This window comes from Canis lupus, chromosome 32 (assembly GCF_048164855.1).
Source record: "Canis lupus baileyi chromosome 32, mCanLup2.hap1, whole genome shotgun sequence".
NCBI lineage: Eukaryota > Metazoa > Chordata > Mammalia > Carnivora > Canidae > Canis > Canis lupus.
The window spans coordinates 40,633,545-40,648,884 of record NC_132869.1 but is presented as its reverse complement, the minus strand read 5'-3'; the positions used below and the strand labels follow the sequence as shown (position 1 = coordinate 40,648,884).

At 57.7% G+C, this 15,340-nt stretch overlaps 1 protein-coding gene across 2 annotated transcripts in view; it reads right to left on the bottom strand.

The window, feature by feature from the left end:
• Positions 1-7,028: 7,028 nt before the first annotated feature.
• Positions 7,029-15,340, bottom strand: part of LOXL1 (lysyl oxidase like 1) — a 22,410-nt gene continuing 14,098 nt past the window's right edge. For both annotated transcript variants that reach the window (XM_072809560.1, XM_072809561.1), the window contains exons 3-7: positions 12,646-12,783; positions 12,039-12,195; positions 11,400-11,495; positions 9,774-9,889; positions 7,029-7,367 (exon numbers count right to left, since the gene is read on the bottom strand). In XM_072809560.1, the coding sequence (XP_072665661.1) occupies positions 7,361-7,367; positions 9,774-9,889; positions 11,400-11,495; positions 12,039-12,195; positions 12,646-12,783 (514 nt within the window). In that variant the 3' untranslated portion in view covers positions 7,029-7,360. The remainder of the gene's footprint in view (positions 7,368-9,773; positions 9,890-11,399; positions 11,496-12,038; positions 12,196-12,645; positions 12,784-15,340) is intronic.

Here is a 15,340-nt window from a genome sequence, read left to right as displayed (position 1 = left end):
CAAATATAAAGACCGAGGTACGTTAAAGTAAAAGAATGAAAAGTAGACAAGCCATGCAAACACCAACCCAAAGATAGAGCGAGTGCCTACACTAGCACAAGGTGAGGGAGCCTATGGGACAGAGACTATTCCAGGAATAGAGGGACACAACACAGAATGATAAAGAGGAAAATTAACCTCAGAGTGGAGAACAGACCCCCACCCCCGGGACAATTACAAGTGATAGAACTGGAAGGAGAAGTAGACTCACCCACTCATCTCTCAATAAATACCTCACAGAACGAATGAGTAGTCAGAACGTCAGTCTGGATGTATAACTCAAATAACAATTTTTTAAATATTTATTTTTTTACTTTTTAAAAGATTTTATTTATTTATTCATGAGAGACACAGAGAGAGAGAGAGAGGCAGAGACACAGGCAGAGGGAGAAGCAGGCTCCATGCAGGGAGCCCGACGTGGGACTCGATGCCTGGACTCCAGGATCACACCCTGAGCCAAAGGCAGATGCTCAGCCTCTGAGCCACTCCGGCATCCTTTAAATAACACTGTTAACTGTCTAAAAAACCCGTTGACATTTATAGGACACTCCACCCAACAACAGTGGAATACACATTCTCTTCGAAGCACATGGAACTGGCCCAACATTGATCATATTCTGAGCCATAAAACAAATCTCAACTTAAAAAAAAAAAGATTTTATTTATTCATTCATGAAAGACACACACAGAGAGGCAGAGACACAGGCAGAGGGAGAAGCAGGCTCCCTGCAGGGAGCCCCATGTGGGACTTGATCCCAGGACCCTGGGATCATGACCTGAGCCGAAGGCAGACGCTCAACCACTGAGCCACCCAGGTGTTCCTGTGGAATAAAATTTAAAGTATTGCTTAGAGGAAATGGCAGCATTGCGTATCTGTATTAGGGAGTAAAGGAGAATATCTTGATGACCTTGTTTAGGTAGACTTCTTAGCTAGCACAAAGAGTACAATCTATAAAAGAAAAACATGGTTACATTGGCTTTCACCAAAATTAAAAACTGCTTTTCTGAAGGTACTAGGAAGAAAATGAAAATACAAACTCCCGATTGGGAGAAAATATTTGCAACACCCATAAATGATAAAGAACCTGTGTCCAGAATAGATAAAGAAAACTTTTGAATCAATAATAAGGCCATTTAAAAATGGGCAAAGGATTTGAAGAGAGACTTCATGAAAGATGAGATATAATGGAAAATATGTACATGAACAGATTCTTCCCATTATGAGTCATCAGGGCAGGGCAAAATAAAACATAATGAAATACCACTGCATACCTATGAGAATGGCTTAAAAAAAAAACAAAAAAAACGAAGTTCTGGCAATAGCCAGTTTGTGAAGCAATAGCCTCTTCAGACAACAATTTGGCAGGTTCTTGTACAGTTAAACATGCACTTATCCTATGACTCAGTAGTCTCATTCCTAGATGTTTACCCAAGAAAAATGAAGATGTATGTCCACTTAGAGATCTCTTTGTGAATGATTACAGCAGTTTTCTTCATAATGGTGCCAAACTGGAAATGACCCATATATTCATCTTCTGGTAAGTGAAAAAAAAAAAAAAAACAAAAACAAAAACCCAACCCCGTGGTCCCTATGATGGAACACTACTCAGCAATAGAGAGGAACAAGCTATCGATACATGCGAGAGCACGGATGAATTTCGAAAGCCTTCCATTAGGTCCAAGATGACAGATAGAAAAGGCTGTGTACTGTGTTTTATATAAGATTCTAGGAAAGGCAAAATATGGGGGCTGAAAGAAGATCAGTGGTGGCCGGGGGTTGGAGGTGGGGGTAGAAAATTGGCCACACAGCAGCATGAAAGGGCTTTTTTTTAAAAAGATTTAATTTTTTATTTTATTTATTCATGAGAGACAGAGAGAGAGAGAGAGAGAGAGAGAGAGAGAGAGAGGCAGAGACCCAGGCAGAGGGAGAAGCAGGGTCCATGCAGGGAGCCCGACGTGGGACTCGATCCCGGGTCTCCAGGGTCACACCCTGGGCCGAAGGTAGATGCTCAATTGCTGAGCTACTCAGGTGTCCCCATGAAAGGGCTTTTAAGGGTGATGGAAATATTTCACATCTTGACATGTTGTATTTTTTTTTTTTACAACTGCACATACTCATCCAAACCTTTCCTACACCTGAACTGGGTGACCGTCACCGTACGCAAATTATTCGTCAATATATGCGGTTGAGTTTAAAAGTGAAAGAGGCAATTGCTGTGAATCAGAAAGGAGGTGGCCTCCGATGTCATGTATCCTGGAAACGGAGTCCTGCACCCTCTGGTGGCGTCCGGGGACAGTGACAGTCTGTTTTCTGGCTGAGAAGCTGCCAGACTGCTGGGACCCCAGTCCCCATCTGTTGCCTGGCTCGGGTGCACCACCAGCTGGCTCAAGTCCCTGGGGCCAAGTGGGTTTGGTGGCCCGTGTCACCCGACTTTGGGCGGGTATGTGTAGGGACACTGCAGAGAGGGAACTCCATCAGGACCTGTTTATTTAGTCAGACGTTCCCAAGCGCAGCGGGGAGAAGCCGGAGGATGTAACCTATTTAAAAGCAAACAAACAAAGACTTCAGAAGTTCTCAAGGAGAAAAAGAAATGACAAATTGTCGGCCTCTCGGGGCACTCCGCCTCACTAGAAGTTTCAGGGAAATAGCAGTGACTCAGTTATGGCCTTTTGGTATCGTTGCAAGCTTTGCCTACTGTCCGCGCGCCCTGGGAGGGGCACGTAAGCCTGGAAGGGGATGTCCTGTCCCCTGCGCTTGGACCCGGGTCTCAGGGTCGAGTTTAGCCCCAGCACAGACCGGGGCTGCGGGAAAGAAGGCCTCACTGGGTGTTGAATAATGATGGGCAACGCTGGCTGCATCCGAGGACACGACAGCCCGGGGTCCTGTGAGCTGCCCTTTTATCCAGGACTTTCGTGTCCACGGCCCAGAATAAAATCGCTCTGTGATTATCATCATGAGGGCGGCTGGGGCGATCCGGTGACCTTTGTCAGATTTGGGCGTGGGGACTGGGTTAGCTTCATAAGATCAATCCGGAGGCATAACATCAATCCACAGTTTCCCGCCTGCCCGCTGGGAAGAGTTTAGCATAGAGCTGACCCGCTTCCCTTGGTTTGAAAGAACTCCTTCTAACGTGGGGGGTCTTTTTCAGAGATGATAACTTTTCGGATTTCTCCTGTGGTTATTGGTCTTTTGCTCGTTGAGTCATTTTTGGCAATTTACAAATATATTCCTAGAATGTTATGCTTTAATGTTGAAACACTCTAATTTGTAAGCATGGGGTTATACGTCCTACTCTCTTAAATTTCAGAAATAATCTCCATGGCTGTGTTAATATTCCCTCCTGAATCTCATGTTTTTATTATTATTTTGTTCCTGACCAGACTAGTTGATGGATTGTCCATTTTATTTATTTTTTTATTTTTTTAAAGATTTTATTTATTTATTCATGAGAGACACACACACACACAGAGGCAGAGACACAGGCAGAGGGAGAAGCAGGCTCCATGCAGGGAGCCCGACGCGGGACTCGATCTCGGGTCTCTAGGATCAGGCCCTGGGCTGAAGGCTGATGCTCCACGGCTGAGCCACCCCGACTGCCCGGCTTGTCCATTTTAATTAGTTCCTGCCTTCCCCTGCCAACAAAGAACGATCTAAGTATGAATTATACTGCGTCTAAGAAGAATTTTGCCTCTCCCCTCGCAGCTGCTTTTTGAACCGCTCTTTCCAGGAGTCCTGATTCCAGGGAGCTGCAGAGGAAGGAGATGAAGGTTTGAGCAGTGGTCTGGCCGTGCTTCAAAGCACAGGCGTATGGTTTTCCGTCTGGTCCCAGAGGCCTGCGACGACCTCGTGGGAACCACGCCCCTGTCTCCAGAAATGGGCTTGCCTTTGAATCCCAGCGCTCCTATTCACTAGCTGGGGGAAGTGGGACAAGTCGCATGGGCTCTCTTTGCCTCAGCTCCTCCATCTGCAAAATGGGAATAGTAACAGCACTGCCTTCCTAGGGACATTGTGAGGATTAAAAGGGAACATTTGTATAGCATTTAGGGCAGAGCCTGGCACAAGGCTGTGGTCCACAAGGTAGCTATGGTGAGCGTCATTCTTGGTGTTCTCCTGCACGGTCTTTTGCTTCTCCCATTCCCCCCAGAAGGTAACTGTGCTTTTCCCAAAGGCCAGATCTGAAGAGGCTTCGTGAACCGAGGCACGGGGTGGGGGTGATGGAAGGTTGCCCTAGAGGGCAAGAGGGACGGGGCTGGGGAAGAATGAGGGAGGGCACAGTGAAGCAGGCAGAGAAAAGAGGCTGGGAGAGCTTCTCCCAGACTGGAGAGATGGGCCTACACCTCTGCTAAGTAGCAAGGACAGCGTTTGCTCGGGCCAGTGCCCTGACGACGCGGTGAATCTCCAGGGACACAGCTGTATGGTGTCCCTGTGCTGTGCTGCCGAGTTCAGCCACTGGGCCAGCTCGCAGTGCCTGGCGTGGACTAAGGACCACAGGGTCCGTCTCTGTTGTTCTGGGTCTTTTATTTTAAAATGTATTTATTCATGAGAGACACGCAGAGAGAAGCAGAGACACAGGCAGAGGGAGAAGCAGGCTCCCTGCAGGGGGTCCGATGCGGGACTGGATCCCAGGACCCCAGGGTCACGCCTGAGCCGAGGGCAGACGCTCAGCCACTGAGCCACCCAGGCGTCCCTCCGATGCCCCCACTGCAAGCCTCTGTGGCTTCCCCCAAGCCCAGTGGCGCCTCAGGTCCTCCAGAGGCTACAGTGTCTCCCCCTGGCTGTCCTGCTCTGAGGCCCTGGCCTGTCACCGTGCAGCTGAGGTTTTGCATGTCACCTCTTCTCTCTTCTCTGTGTCCTTCTCCACCCTCCACCCTGTTTTCTTCTGTCCAATTCTCTGGCAGAAGAGGAGCAGCACGGAGCCCAGGGCGCCCCCGCTCCTCAGGGCACAGATGGGGAGACTGAGGCCTAGCAGCCCGGAGAGTTAGGACCACAGCCAGGTCCCCTGCCACTTGCATGGCATCTGCTCTCTCTGCCCCTCCTGCTTCCAGCCACGCCAACCCCAGATCGTCAGTATTTAACAGATTCTGTGGCCTAGACCTACGAGGAGGCTGACAGGAGGCCCACGGAGCCTCGAGATGATTCTAATGGCATAGTCTGGGAGGTGGGGAGCGTCTCCACCTTAGGGCTGAGCAAGCCCGGGGCAGGGGGTATTGGGCAGGTGTCCGGGAGGCTCTTTGCAACCCAAGTGGCTCAGGAGTGCCTGGACGTGATGCTGGGGCCCCTCTGGCTTGGGGAACCCTGGAGGCAGGTGCTGAGGCAGGGGTGGAGATGGCTTGGCCGCCAAGCCTCCCTTCTGCCCTTGGAAGGTCCTGCCTGTATGGGGCCGAGTACCGGGCTCAGGTGGGGCCCACAAGCATTGCCAGGGACGGGGACTGAGGATGAATCACCTTTTCTCGGTTCCGGCAGGGAAGGTGATCCCACCCTCTGGCCCTGGGAGAGCAAGCAGCCCCCGGCCCCTGAGCCCTGTGCCTCCGGGAGCCTTGAGCTGAAGGCACGGCTTGTCCCCGGAGATACACCAGCAACACCCGGCCCCGGGTCCCGGACGGGGGCCTAGAGCATGGCTTCCAGCACCGGATCCTTCTTGAACTCACCTGTGGCCTCAGACAAGTTCCCATGCTGGGCTTCAGCTGCCTGACCTGGGAACTGGGGACTCGTGACTCAACCTCATAGGGTCCTTCTTGTCTGAGACCCCCCCTTCACCTGGGGGGGGGCACCTGGAGAGGAGGGGGCAGGGCCGGAATCAGGACAGCATCTCCGCGGGGTACAAGGGCGAGGCCACAGCAGAATGGGGGCCCCCGGATAACGGGCACCTGCCCACACTCCTCCTCGGTCCTCCAGCGCCTCATGGAGGGTGGCGAGGTCCCAGCACCTGGCACCATGCGCCAGGGAGGAGCTGGCGCCCAGCACGACTCCGTGGGGAGGTGGGGCTGCAGCCCCGCTCCGTCCTGTGGACTGGGCTGGAGGAGCCAGGCGGGCTGAGACTCTTCTGGAGGAGCTGCTTGGCTCCAAGAAGCCCTCCCTCTCCACCTCTGCTGCCAGGCATCGAGGCACGAATAGCGTGAGAACCAAAGCGGTGTGTGTGTGGGGGGCAGCCTGCACTCACCCAGGGCTCCTTGGAGGGCACTCCAGGTCGGCCTGTGGGCCACGCACCAGGGCATTCCCATGTTTCCACTGGGGAAACCGAGGCCCAGAGCACGACTTACCCAAAGTCACAGAGCCTGTGAACAAACACGAGCCTGGCCCCTAGAGCCCTGGTGCTTAGACCCAGGCCTCCCCTTCCTCACTCACGTCAATCCCCTGGGAAGGAAGGAAGCTGGCAGGGCCAGGTGGGTGCTCACGGAAGGGGAAGAGGAGAGGTGACCCAACCGTGTCCAGGGCTCAGGGATGCTGTGGGGGGGCGGGCAGCCACGGGGCCCCTCTCCGTGCCCTTCAGCCTCACTCAGGCAGATGCCTGCGCTTCCCTTCCCGGGAGACGCCGCAGCAAAGGCTCCGCCACCCCCCCAGGCCTGTGTGGCCAGCTGCGGGGAGCACCAGCTATGGGGAGCACCATGTGAGCTCCGGACAGCAAGCCTGACCGCAGGCCCAGCACAGGCCCGGCATCGGGAGGCTCTCAGGCTGCAAGTGAAGCGGGGGTGGCCGGCAGAGTCGGTGCAGGAGGAGGGCAGGTTGGGGGGACTGGGCAGGGGTGAAGGGCTAGAGCTGCCCCCCCACACTGCCTCGCCCCCTGCCCACGGGACGCGGGGCCCCTTGTCACCCAGTGGGCTTGGCCTTGGGATAAACCACTGCGGGGCTGGGGGCCCCCTGGTCGAGTAGTGGTGGTGGCTGTCCCCCCACCATTCCGCCAGGGGAAGGAGGCGGCCCAAGGACGGCCCCTGAGCCCGACCCAGCCCTGGCCAGCCCCGGCGGCAGGCCACAGCGCAGAACCACAGGGTAGAAAAACCTTGTTTTATTCAGCCCAGGCCTGGGCGATCTTGCTCTGTGATATGGCCAAAATATAAAAAATAAAAACCAACAACCGACAAAACAACGTTGTAGAGAAGAGTTAAGTACAAAATTGGGCCTGGCATCCGGAATCCCTGTGGTTTCGGTCTGCGCTTGCTCCCTGAGGCCGGCAGGGAGGGATGCCTGTGGCTTCCAGCTGCCCCTGCCTGGGGTGGGGGCTGGGCCCCTTGGGCCAGGTCGGGCCTGGCGGGAGGCTTCCTGGGGAGCCAGGCCGGCTTTGGGAAGTGGGGGAGATTGGCCGTCTGTCCCTCCTCGGCAAGATCAGGATCTAAGGAAAGAAAGAGAGTGGGTCAGTGGCGGGCTCTGGGGCAGGCCCCTCATGCAGCCCAGACAAGGCTGGCCACCATGTCGCCGGCGGAGGGATGCCCTTCCCGGACCCAGATCCCAGATGGAGGGAGGGCAGGCTGGGGAGGAGCCCCCAGCCCCAGCCTCCAGGAGAGGGTGTCCCGGCCTCAGCCACGCACGCAGGGGCCGTCTCAGCACCACCCTTTCCCCTGGCCCCCTGTCCTCCAGGCCATTAGCAGAGCTGCTACTGTCTGGAAACACTTTCTTGTTTTTTCTAACTCGGTACTTTTAAAAAAAGCCTCCTTCCTCCTTTTCAGAAATATGATCGAAAGCCACAGGCGTCAGTCCCGTGGCCTTTCTGGGAACACTGCATCCAGCTTCCTGTGCGCTGGCCCGGCCGCCCGCCTGTGGTCAGGTACCAGAGACGCCCTAATAAGTCTTGATTGAGCCTTTCCAAGCACTTATGTAAAGGGCCTGGAAAGAAGGGCCTCCGCCTTCCCTGGCCCGCAGGCCCCAGGGGACCAGAGGGGGCACGGGGCTGCTTCTCCGCCCGGCCTGTCGGGGGCCTCTCTCGTGCATGGCCGGGGAGCGGGATGCTGTTTCAACCCACCCTTCCCAGCGGCGGGATGGGCAAGAGAGGGACGTGGTTCCCTGCCTCTGTGCACACCCCTGGCCCCCTTTTTGCCGTGTGCCCCTTTCCTTCCTCCTTTTCCTTCCACAGAATTGCTTCCCAGAAACCCTCTACCATTTAGGTGACCCCTGAATTGGGAATGGCTGAATGAGACAGGCCCTGAGGAGGGAGGTTAGAAAGTCAGACCTAAAAAGAGCCAAGTTGCCAGGGATGGGGCAGGAGTCAGTTGTTTTAGACGTATTCTGTGACCTGGACAATTCTGATCAAATTCGATTTAGGAGGAATCTAATCTCTAGACTAGAGGCTGCTGTTCTCATTTTTAATATACAGAGGGTGGTAGTAGTGGTGGGGTGTGTGTGTGGTGTGTGAGCAGTCAGCTTAGTGGGGGCAGCTGAGGATGAAAGGGCGGTCTCTAAGTGGGTCCTGACTCTGATCACACGCGGAGTCTTAATCCTGGTCACACACTGAGCCCTGAGCCTGGACACACACTGAGCCCCGACCCTGGACACACACTGAGCCCCGACCCTGGACACACACTGAGCCCTGAGCCTGGACACACACTGAGCCCTGAGCTTGGACACACACTGAGCCCTGATCCTGATCACACTGAGCCCTGACCCTGGTCACACACTGAACCCGGGCCCTGGACACACACTGAGCCCTGACCCCGGTCACACACAGAGCTCCCCCTGCGACACACACTGAGCCCTGACCCTGGTCACACACTGAGCTCTGACCTTGGTCACACACAGATCTCCCCCCGCCCCCTCCCGACACACACGGAGTCTCAAGCCTGGTCACACACTGAGTCCTGACCTGAGCCCTGACCCCATCACACACTGAGCCCCGAGCCTGGTCACACGCTGAGTCCCGACCTCGGACACACACTGAGCCCTGAGCCTGGTCACAGGCTAAACTTCATACCTGTCAATCATTCCTAAGCATATGCTTTTGTTTCTCCGAGCCCTGAAATCTCTGTCATTTGTCCCGCAGCTGATGGACTGAAGTCCAAGACTACTCCTGTTTTGTTTTGTTTTTGTTTTTAATGGAAAAGACTTGCTTTGAGCAACTCAAAGGGTCCCCCCGCAAGTACTTCATGTGGGAAATCAGGAGACAGACTGAAGACAGGCAGCCTGGGACACGGCACCTGAGGGCCCTGCCCTAGAGCCGTGTGCCAAAGGCCTGGCCCAGAGTTCTTCAGCTGCCTGTACAACTGGGCCCAGGCACTGGTGACGGCTCATTCCAACCAGAATCAGGGCTAATCTGGGACTGTTTAATTCAATTGATTTGACAGAGACACAGCTGCCATTCCCTGAGCACCACTGGGAAGGCTTCTCCAACACCAGGCCTTGATCTTTTAACCTCACAAGCCTACGTGGGAAGGGCCTAATTTGTTGTTGAGAAAGGTAGTTCAGAGAGGTGAGGCGACCTGCCCAATGTTCCAGGTGAAGAAGGCAGAGAACCAGGCTGCAGACCTCCCCCCACCCAACTCTGCTTCCTCCTGCTGGTTCCCACTTGAGAACGCTTAGGGAGCCACACAATCTAGCCCCAGGTCCACACCCTGTGGCCGGAGCCCCCCTGGGAGCACTCGGCTTGAGGCTGGCACGGATGGGGCTCCACCTGCTTGGCTGTGGACTGGGCCTGACTGCAGCTGTGCGTGACCCAGGGTGCAGGCACGGTGGGTGGTTGATACGCCCCCCCCCCACTCCCCAGGTAGGAAAGGGGCTGGGGCAGGGAGGGTGGTGGGTGAGCACTCACTGGACAATTTTGCAGTTTGTGGTAGAAACATAGCGACCTGTGTAGTGGATGTTGCAACGCACCACATTGTTGGTGAAGTCAGACTCCAAGACTATATACTTCGGGTTCACGTGGACCTGAGGAGGAAGGGATCCGGTCAGGGGGCCACACCTCACCTGGTCAGCAGGGAGGGTGGTGGGGGTGCAGACAGACAGACATGGAGGAGGCCGGGAAACGGAGAAAGACCGCTTGAGACCAAGAGCTACGGAGACAGAGATACACTGATCCAGAGATACAGCCTGTAGTCAACAAAACACGTCACCAGATCTTATCGGAAGATGGGAAGCTTCCCCAGAGCCGGAGCCCAGGCCAGCTGGGGCCTGCGTGGGGTGCTCAGGGTCAGAGGGGCTGAATCACTGCCCCGGTGGTGAACGAGGGATGCGCGGGGACCCGAAGCCTGGTTTCCCGGGTCTGAAGCTGGGACCCTCTCGCCACACGTCCGTCGAGAGGAGCCGTGGCAGGGCTGCTGGCTACCAGGTGGCCTCCCCTGCCCTGGAGCCCGAGACGCCGACTCTCACTGAGATGATGGCCCAGGTGTAACCTTCAATGCTGGACTAACTGGCGAGGGGGGTGCCTCACTGGGGTGGGCCACACCCGGCTCACACTTGCAGAACACCGAAGAACGTGTCACTTCTAGACCCTTCACACTCCCCACGGGCAGGAATTGTGCAGGACTTATGTGGCCTGAATCCCTGGTGCCTGGAACCCAGAGGGGCCTTTGTACAGGTCTGGCAAGTGGAGGCACAAGGGAAGGAAAAGAATACCCCTGGCAACCTGGCCCCTGGCCGCCGAGCTCCCTGGGAGGCTCCAGGGACGGGGCTGAAACCGGGGGCGTCCGGGTTGCTGCGTTCTGAATGCAGCTTTGCCGGCGGCCGTGTTCAGGCGGGTTAAAGGGCCGCCCCAGCCTGGCTTCACCGCTCACTGCTCGGTCTTTGCTTCTCTCGGGCGTGCAGCGGCGGGCCCAGGGCGCCCAGCACCGCGGTTCCCGGCCCTTGCTTTGTGCGGAGGAGGAGGAGGCAGCGATCGGCCCCCTGGTGAGGCCGTGCGCAGCCTGCGTGGAGGTACCACGTTGGGCTGTGTGTCCTGAACATGCTTTTCTCCTTGGCTCCACCCCACCCCACCCCAAGGGAAGTGGCACTGGGGTGAGCATACTGGAGAAGCGGTTCAGGCCAGAGGGGACTCGGTCACAGGAGCCCTTGGCTTTGCAGGGGTCTCTCTCAGAGAGCGCCAGCGCCCTCTTCCAGATGGCACGAAGCCTCCCCTCCTGCAGGTGGCACGGCGGGGGAGCGTGGGTGCACCGAACAGCTTCCCAAGTCACCTAGGGAAGACAGCCTCACTACCTCCTCCATCACCACACCTGGGCCAAAGGTTCCTGCTTGTCTTTGTGGCCAGAGAGGCTCTACCTGCCTGAGGCCCAGAGCCTCCAAAGGCAAGAGGAGAGCTCCCCGTGAGGTCCAGGACAGCGCCTGTGCTCAGCAGCTGGGGAAGCGAGGGCCCTAGAGGCTGGAGCATTTACGGCAGGGGCAGGGACACGGAGCCCAAGCAACAGGAGCAGCAGGAGGGAGCACCCCAGACCAGGAGGCCCACCTTGAGGATGTAGTTCCCGGGCTGCACGTCCGTTATGTCGATCCACTGGCAGTCGATGTCCGCGTTGTAAGTGTCATAGCAGCCTGGGCTCAGGCCCTGGGAGGAGGGACAGGGGTCCAGGCTGCGGTGCTGTGCACTCCCCAGCTGCCCAGGGCCACGCCAGCAGTCTGTGCCCCTCCAGCCTCCCTCCTTAAGCCAGCTGGGTGGATGCACCAGAGAGAAAATAGGGGCGCAGAGCAGCCAGGTGGGTTGGCCTGGACGAGGGGGATGCTGGGAGAGTGGGCTGGAGGAATGGATCAAGAGATCCACTCTGCGGATGCCTGGACCGACTGCCAGAAAAGGGGGATCTGGGTGGACAAACGGGCAGCAGAACACTGTGCCATCTAGACTTCGTTGGAACGTTCCTTTCTTTCCATGGGCAGCCACGCCTGGGAGCCACGCAGGAAGGGGCCTGTGCTGGGGGGTGGGAGGGATGTGTGGGCAGTTCCCCAGGGCCCGTGGTGGCCTGGGGGCTGATGAGAAGACCCTGGCTCCCACTGGGCTGAAGGGCCAGGAGCCGTGGGGCTCCTCAGTGCTCCCCTGGGCAGGGCTCCCTCCTGGTGCTACCGAGTGCCCGCCCCGCCCTCTCCCTGGCCGCACCTGCGTGTGAGAGGTGCACGCGTAGCGCTTGAGGTTGCCGAAGTCACACGTGCTGTCCTCCAGGCAGAAGCTGGCCTTGTGGCCCTCGGCCACCTTCTTGCCTGTGGCTGCATCCAGCAGGTCATAGTGGCTGAACTCATCCATGCTGTGGTAATGTCTGGGGGCAGAGGACACGAGGAGAGAAGGGGGCCGAGTCACCCCTGGGTTCCTGAGCTGGCCCTGGTGAGCCTGCTGTGGCACGGCCTCCCGTCCCCCCTGGGCTCCCGGGGCTCCGTGGTCCCCTGGGTCCCCCAGAGCGCCATCTCTGGTGCTCCCCACCTGGCCAAGTCACCCTGGGGGAGCACCTCCCCAGGACCCCACATTTCTTTTCTGGGCTCCCACCTGTGCTAGCCTCCCTTGGGCAATTCCCTGTACTCTAGGCATTTCCATCCCGTAAGACCGAGCATCCTGCAGTCTAGCTTTTGCTAAAGGACTCTCGCCCTAGTGCTGGATCCGTGGCACAAAATACCTCACAGGTGCCCCAGCAGCACCTGCTCCTCCCAGAGCACTCTCGGCGGGAGGAGCTCAGACCCTGAGGCCCTGGGCCCACAGGAGGGGCCCCACTCACTGGTGGCAGCTGTGCCACTCCCAGGTGTGCCGCGGCCGGTTCGGGAGGAAGTCTGCGGTGCCCTGGTTCTTCACGCGCTGGGGGAAGCGCAGCAGCACCCGCACATCGTAGTCGGTGGCCTCGGGGGCATAGGCTGTGCTGCAGAGACAGGTGGGGAGAGAGGAGTGAGGCCGGGGACTGTGACACCGATGCCCAGAATGGGCCCACTTGTGCCTGAAGAGCCTCACAACGGACTCCCGGTACGGTGGCCAAAGCTCAGGCCCCTCCCCGTCCCTCCTGAGCACACGGACTTGGCTGTCCCCTCCCTTGTGGCCTCCACCAGGTGCCGGCAGCTACCAGTGAGGTCTTTCCGAAGTGGCATCTGGCCCGACAAGGACAGTCACACCCGCAGGTGATTCTCAGCTGGGGATGGCCTTGGGGCGTGGGGACATAGCAAAATCTTCGGAGGGCTTTTCAGAAGTGGCCCCTATCCAGGAGATTCTGGACAAGCGGCCCCTCCTCTGGACGGAGCCCAGACGGTTGACCAAAGTACGCCACGTCTCAGGTGTGGGCCCAAGAAACAGGCTTGGGCTCTCCAGTGTCCCTCCCCTCCGTCCGGGGGTTCTGGCTTCGAACACTGTTTCTCAAGCCGACTTCAGCCCTGGTAATCCATACGTGTGCCCAAGCGGTTCATTTGATCCAGATCTCACCCAGCCTCCTAGGTCTAACTCGTTTCCTCCTCCAGGAAGTCTGCCCTGATTGCCTCACTGAGACAAGTCTTGACTGCCTGTGAACTCTAACAATGGGTGGCCTGTGGCTGTATCCAGCAGGTCATAGTGGCTGAATTCATCCATGTGGCCCAGCCCGACACCACATGCCCCCTGAACGGGGTCGGTAGGACCAGGCCGCCTTTCCCTGACCGCACGGCAGCAGGACCAGGAGCTGCCCTTGCCTGTTCAGGGCGCACGGGCCTGCTGCAGACCGCCTGCTCCCAGTGTCCTTGCTGACCCCTCTTTCCCAACTGAGATGGGCTCTGTGAGAAGAGGAAGGGAGGGAGAGAGGAGCGAGGGGCAGCAGCGAGGGGAGACACGCACGCGCACGTCGGGGGGCCGCCTGAACTCCCCTTCCGCAGAGGATGCCGACAGCTGTCCTGGCCGGCCTCAGGGGCACTTCCCTGGCACTCACTACGGTCTGGGTCCTGAAGCCAGAGGCAGCAGGCGGCCAGCTGTAGGGATTAGCTCTCTCTGAGGACGTCTGCACAACAGGCAGTGTCGGCTGCCAGGACGTAAGGCCCTTGGCCTCGTCTGGGGGAGGCTTGGAATCTGTCTGGGTCTGGGCTGGAGCAAAACATCCTCCTTCCCCCTGTTCAGTCAAATCCTGCCCTTCTGTTCGGCTCCGCACACCGTGGGAACCCGTCAGGGCCTGAGGTCTGGGCCCAGCTGGCCGCAGACTCGCGGGGAGACTTGGCGGGGCGCCCTCCCCTCCTCTGGGCTCGGCCCAGCCCACGCGCTCCGGACTCTCGGTGATCTTGGGGGCCCGGCCCTGCCGCCCCGGCCGCAGTCCTGCTGGGCCTCCCAGCCCGGCCCCGCCGCTGCCCTCTCCTCCCTGACCTCCCCCGACAGCTCCAGCCCGGGAGCCAGCTCTCGGCCGCTCCCTGCGGCTGGCTCCTGTCATCGGGGCGCCTGAGGGGCCACTCCCCAGAGGCCCAGGACCGGGGCCGGCTGCCTCCCCTCTCCAGCCCATCCGCACAGGATGCTCCACGAAGACGGGGCCGTATTCTGGCTTTGACTCACACCCCTCAAAATTCAGCCTCGGTGGCCTGCCGTGGAGGCCGTGAGGTGCTCCCTGCTGGAGGGATTGTAACAAGGACACGACCATGATGCTCTGCCCCAGGGACAACTGAGACGGGAGAACTGAATGCGCAGGCCCACTGAGTACTTCGCTGCACCCCCTTATCCGCGGTCTCACTTTCCGCGGCTTTGGTTACCCACGATCAGGGCAAGGCACTCCGAGCCAAGGACGCAGCGAGCAAAGCTACATTCTGGTGCAAGCGCCCTGTCCTGTTACGGATAGACCATGCCTTGCGGGGAGCTACTCTGAGGGGCTTGGGTGGGGAAATGTTGAGATTCCAGAGGGCTTCCCAGATACTGAAAAGTAAAAGTAAATAAAGAATTAAAAAAAAAAAGAAAAAAAAAAGCCAGCAAGTAATTGCTCTCCAACGTGGAGGGACGTCCACAAATGAGGCGGGACGATGTAATCTCTAACTAATTCTTTGAGCACAGGGAGATGTCCCAAAAGCATATGTATCTGAACAGAATATTCGAGGTTAATCAATTCCGAAGCAAGCTCTGCAGGAGGCAGAGTCGCCTAGGGATAAAGCAGAGCTGGCCTCGCTCCTTCCTTGGGGTCTTGCCAACTGGTCTCCTTCCCGTCCCGACTGCCGCACGTACCCAAGGCCTCTCAGTCCCGGTGCCCCCTGCCCCTGCTGGAGAGCCACATCTGTCCTGCGGGGCGATGGTGCCATGCTCCTGCCCTCTGTCCCGATGGCTCGTTCCCCCACTGAGCTTCCCTGGGTCCTTGTGGGAGCACCTTCTCCTGGGGGCAGCTCAGGGTGGGAAGGCCTTAGCTCCTCTCTGCTCTTCAATTGCCTGCCTGCAAAGGGCTGGTGTGAAGATTAAACACCACAGTGAGGTTCCCTGTATAGTAACCTGTACAG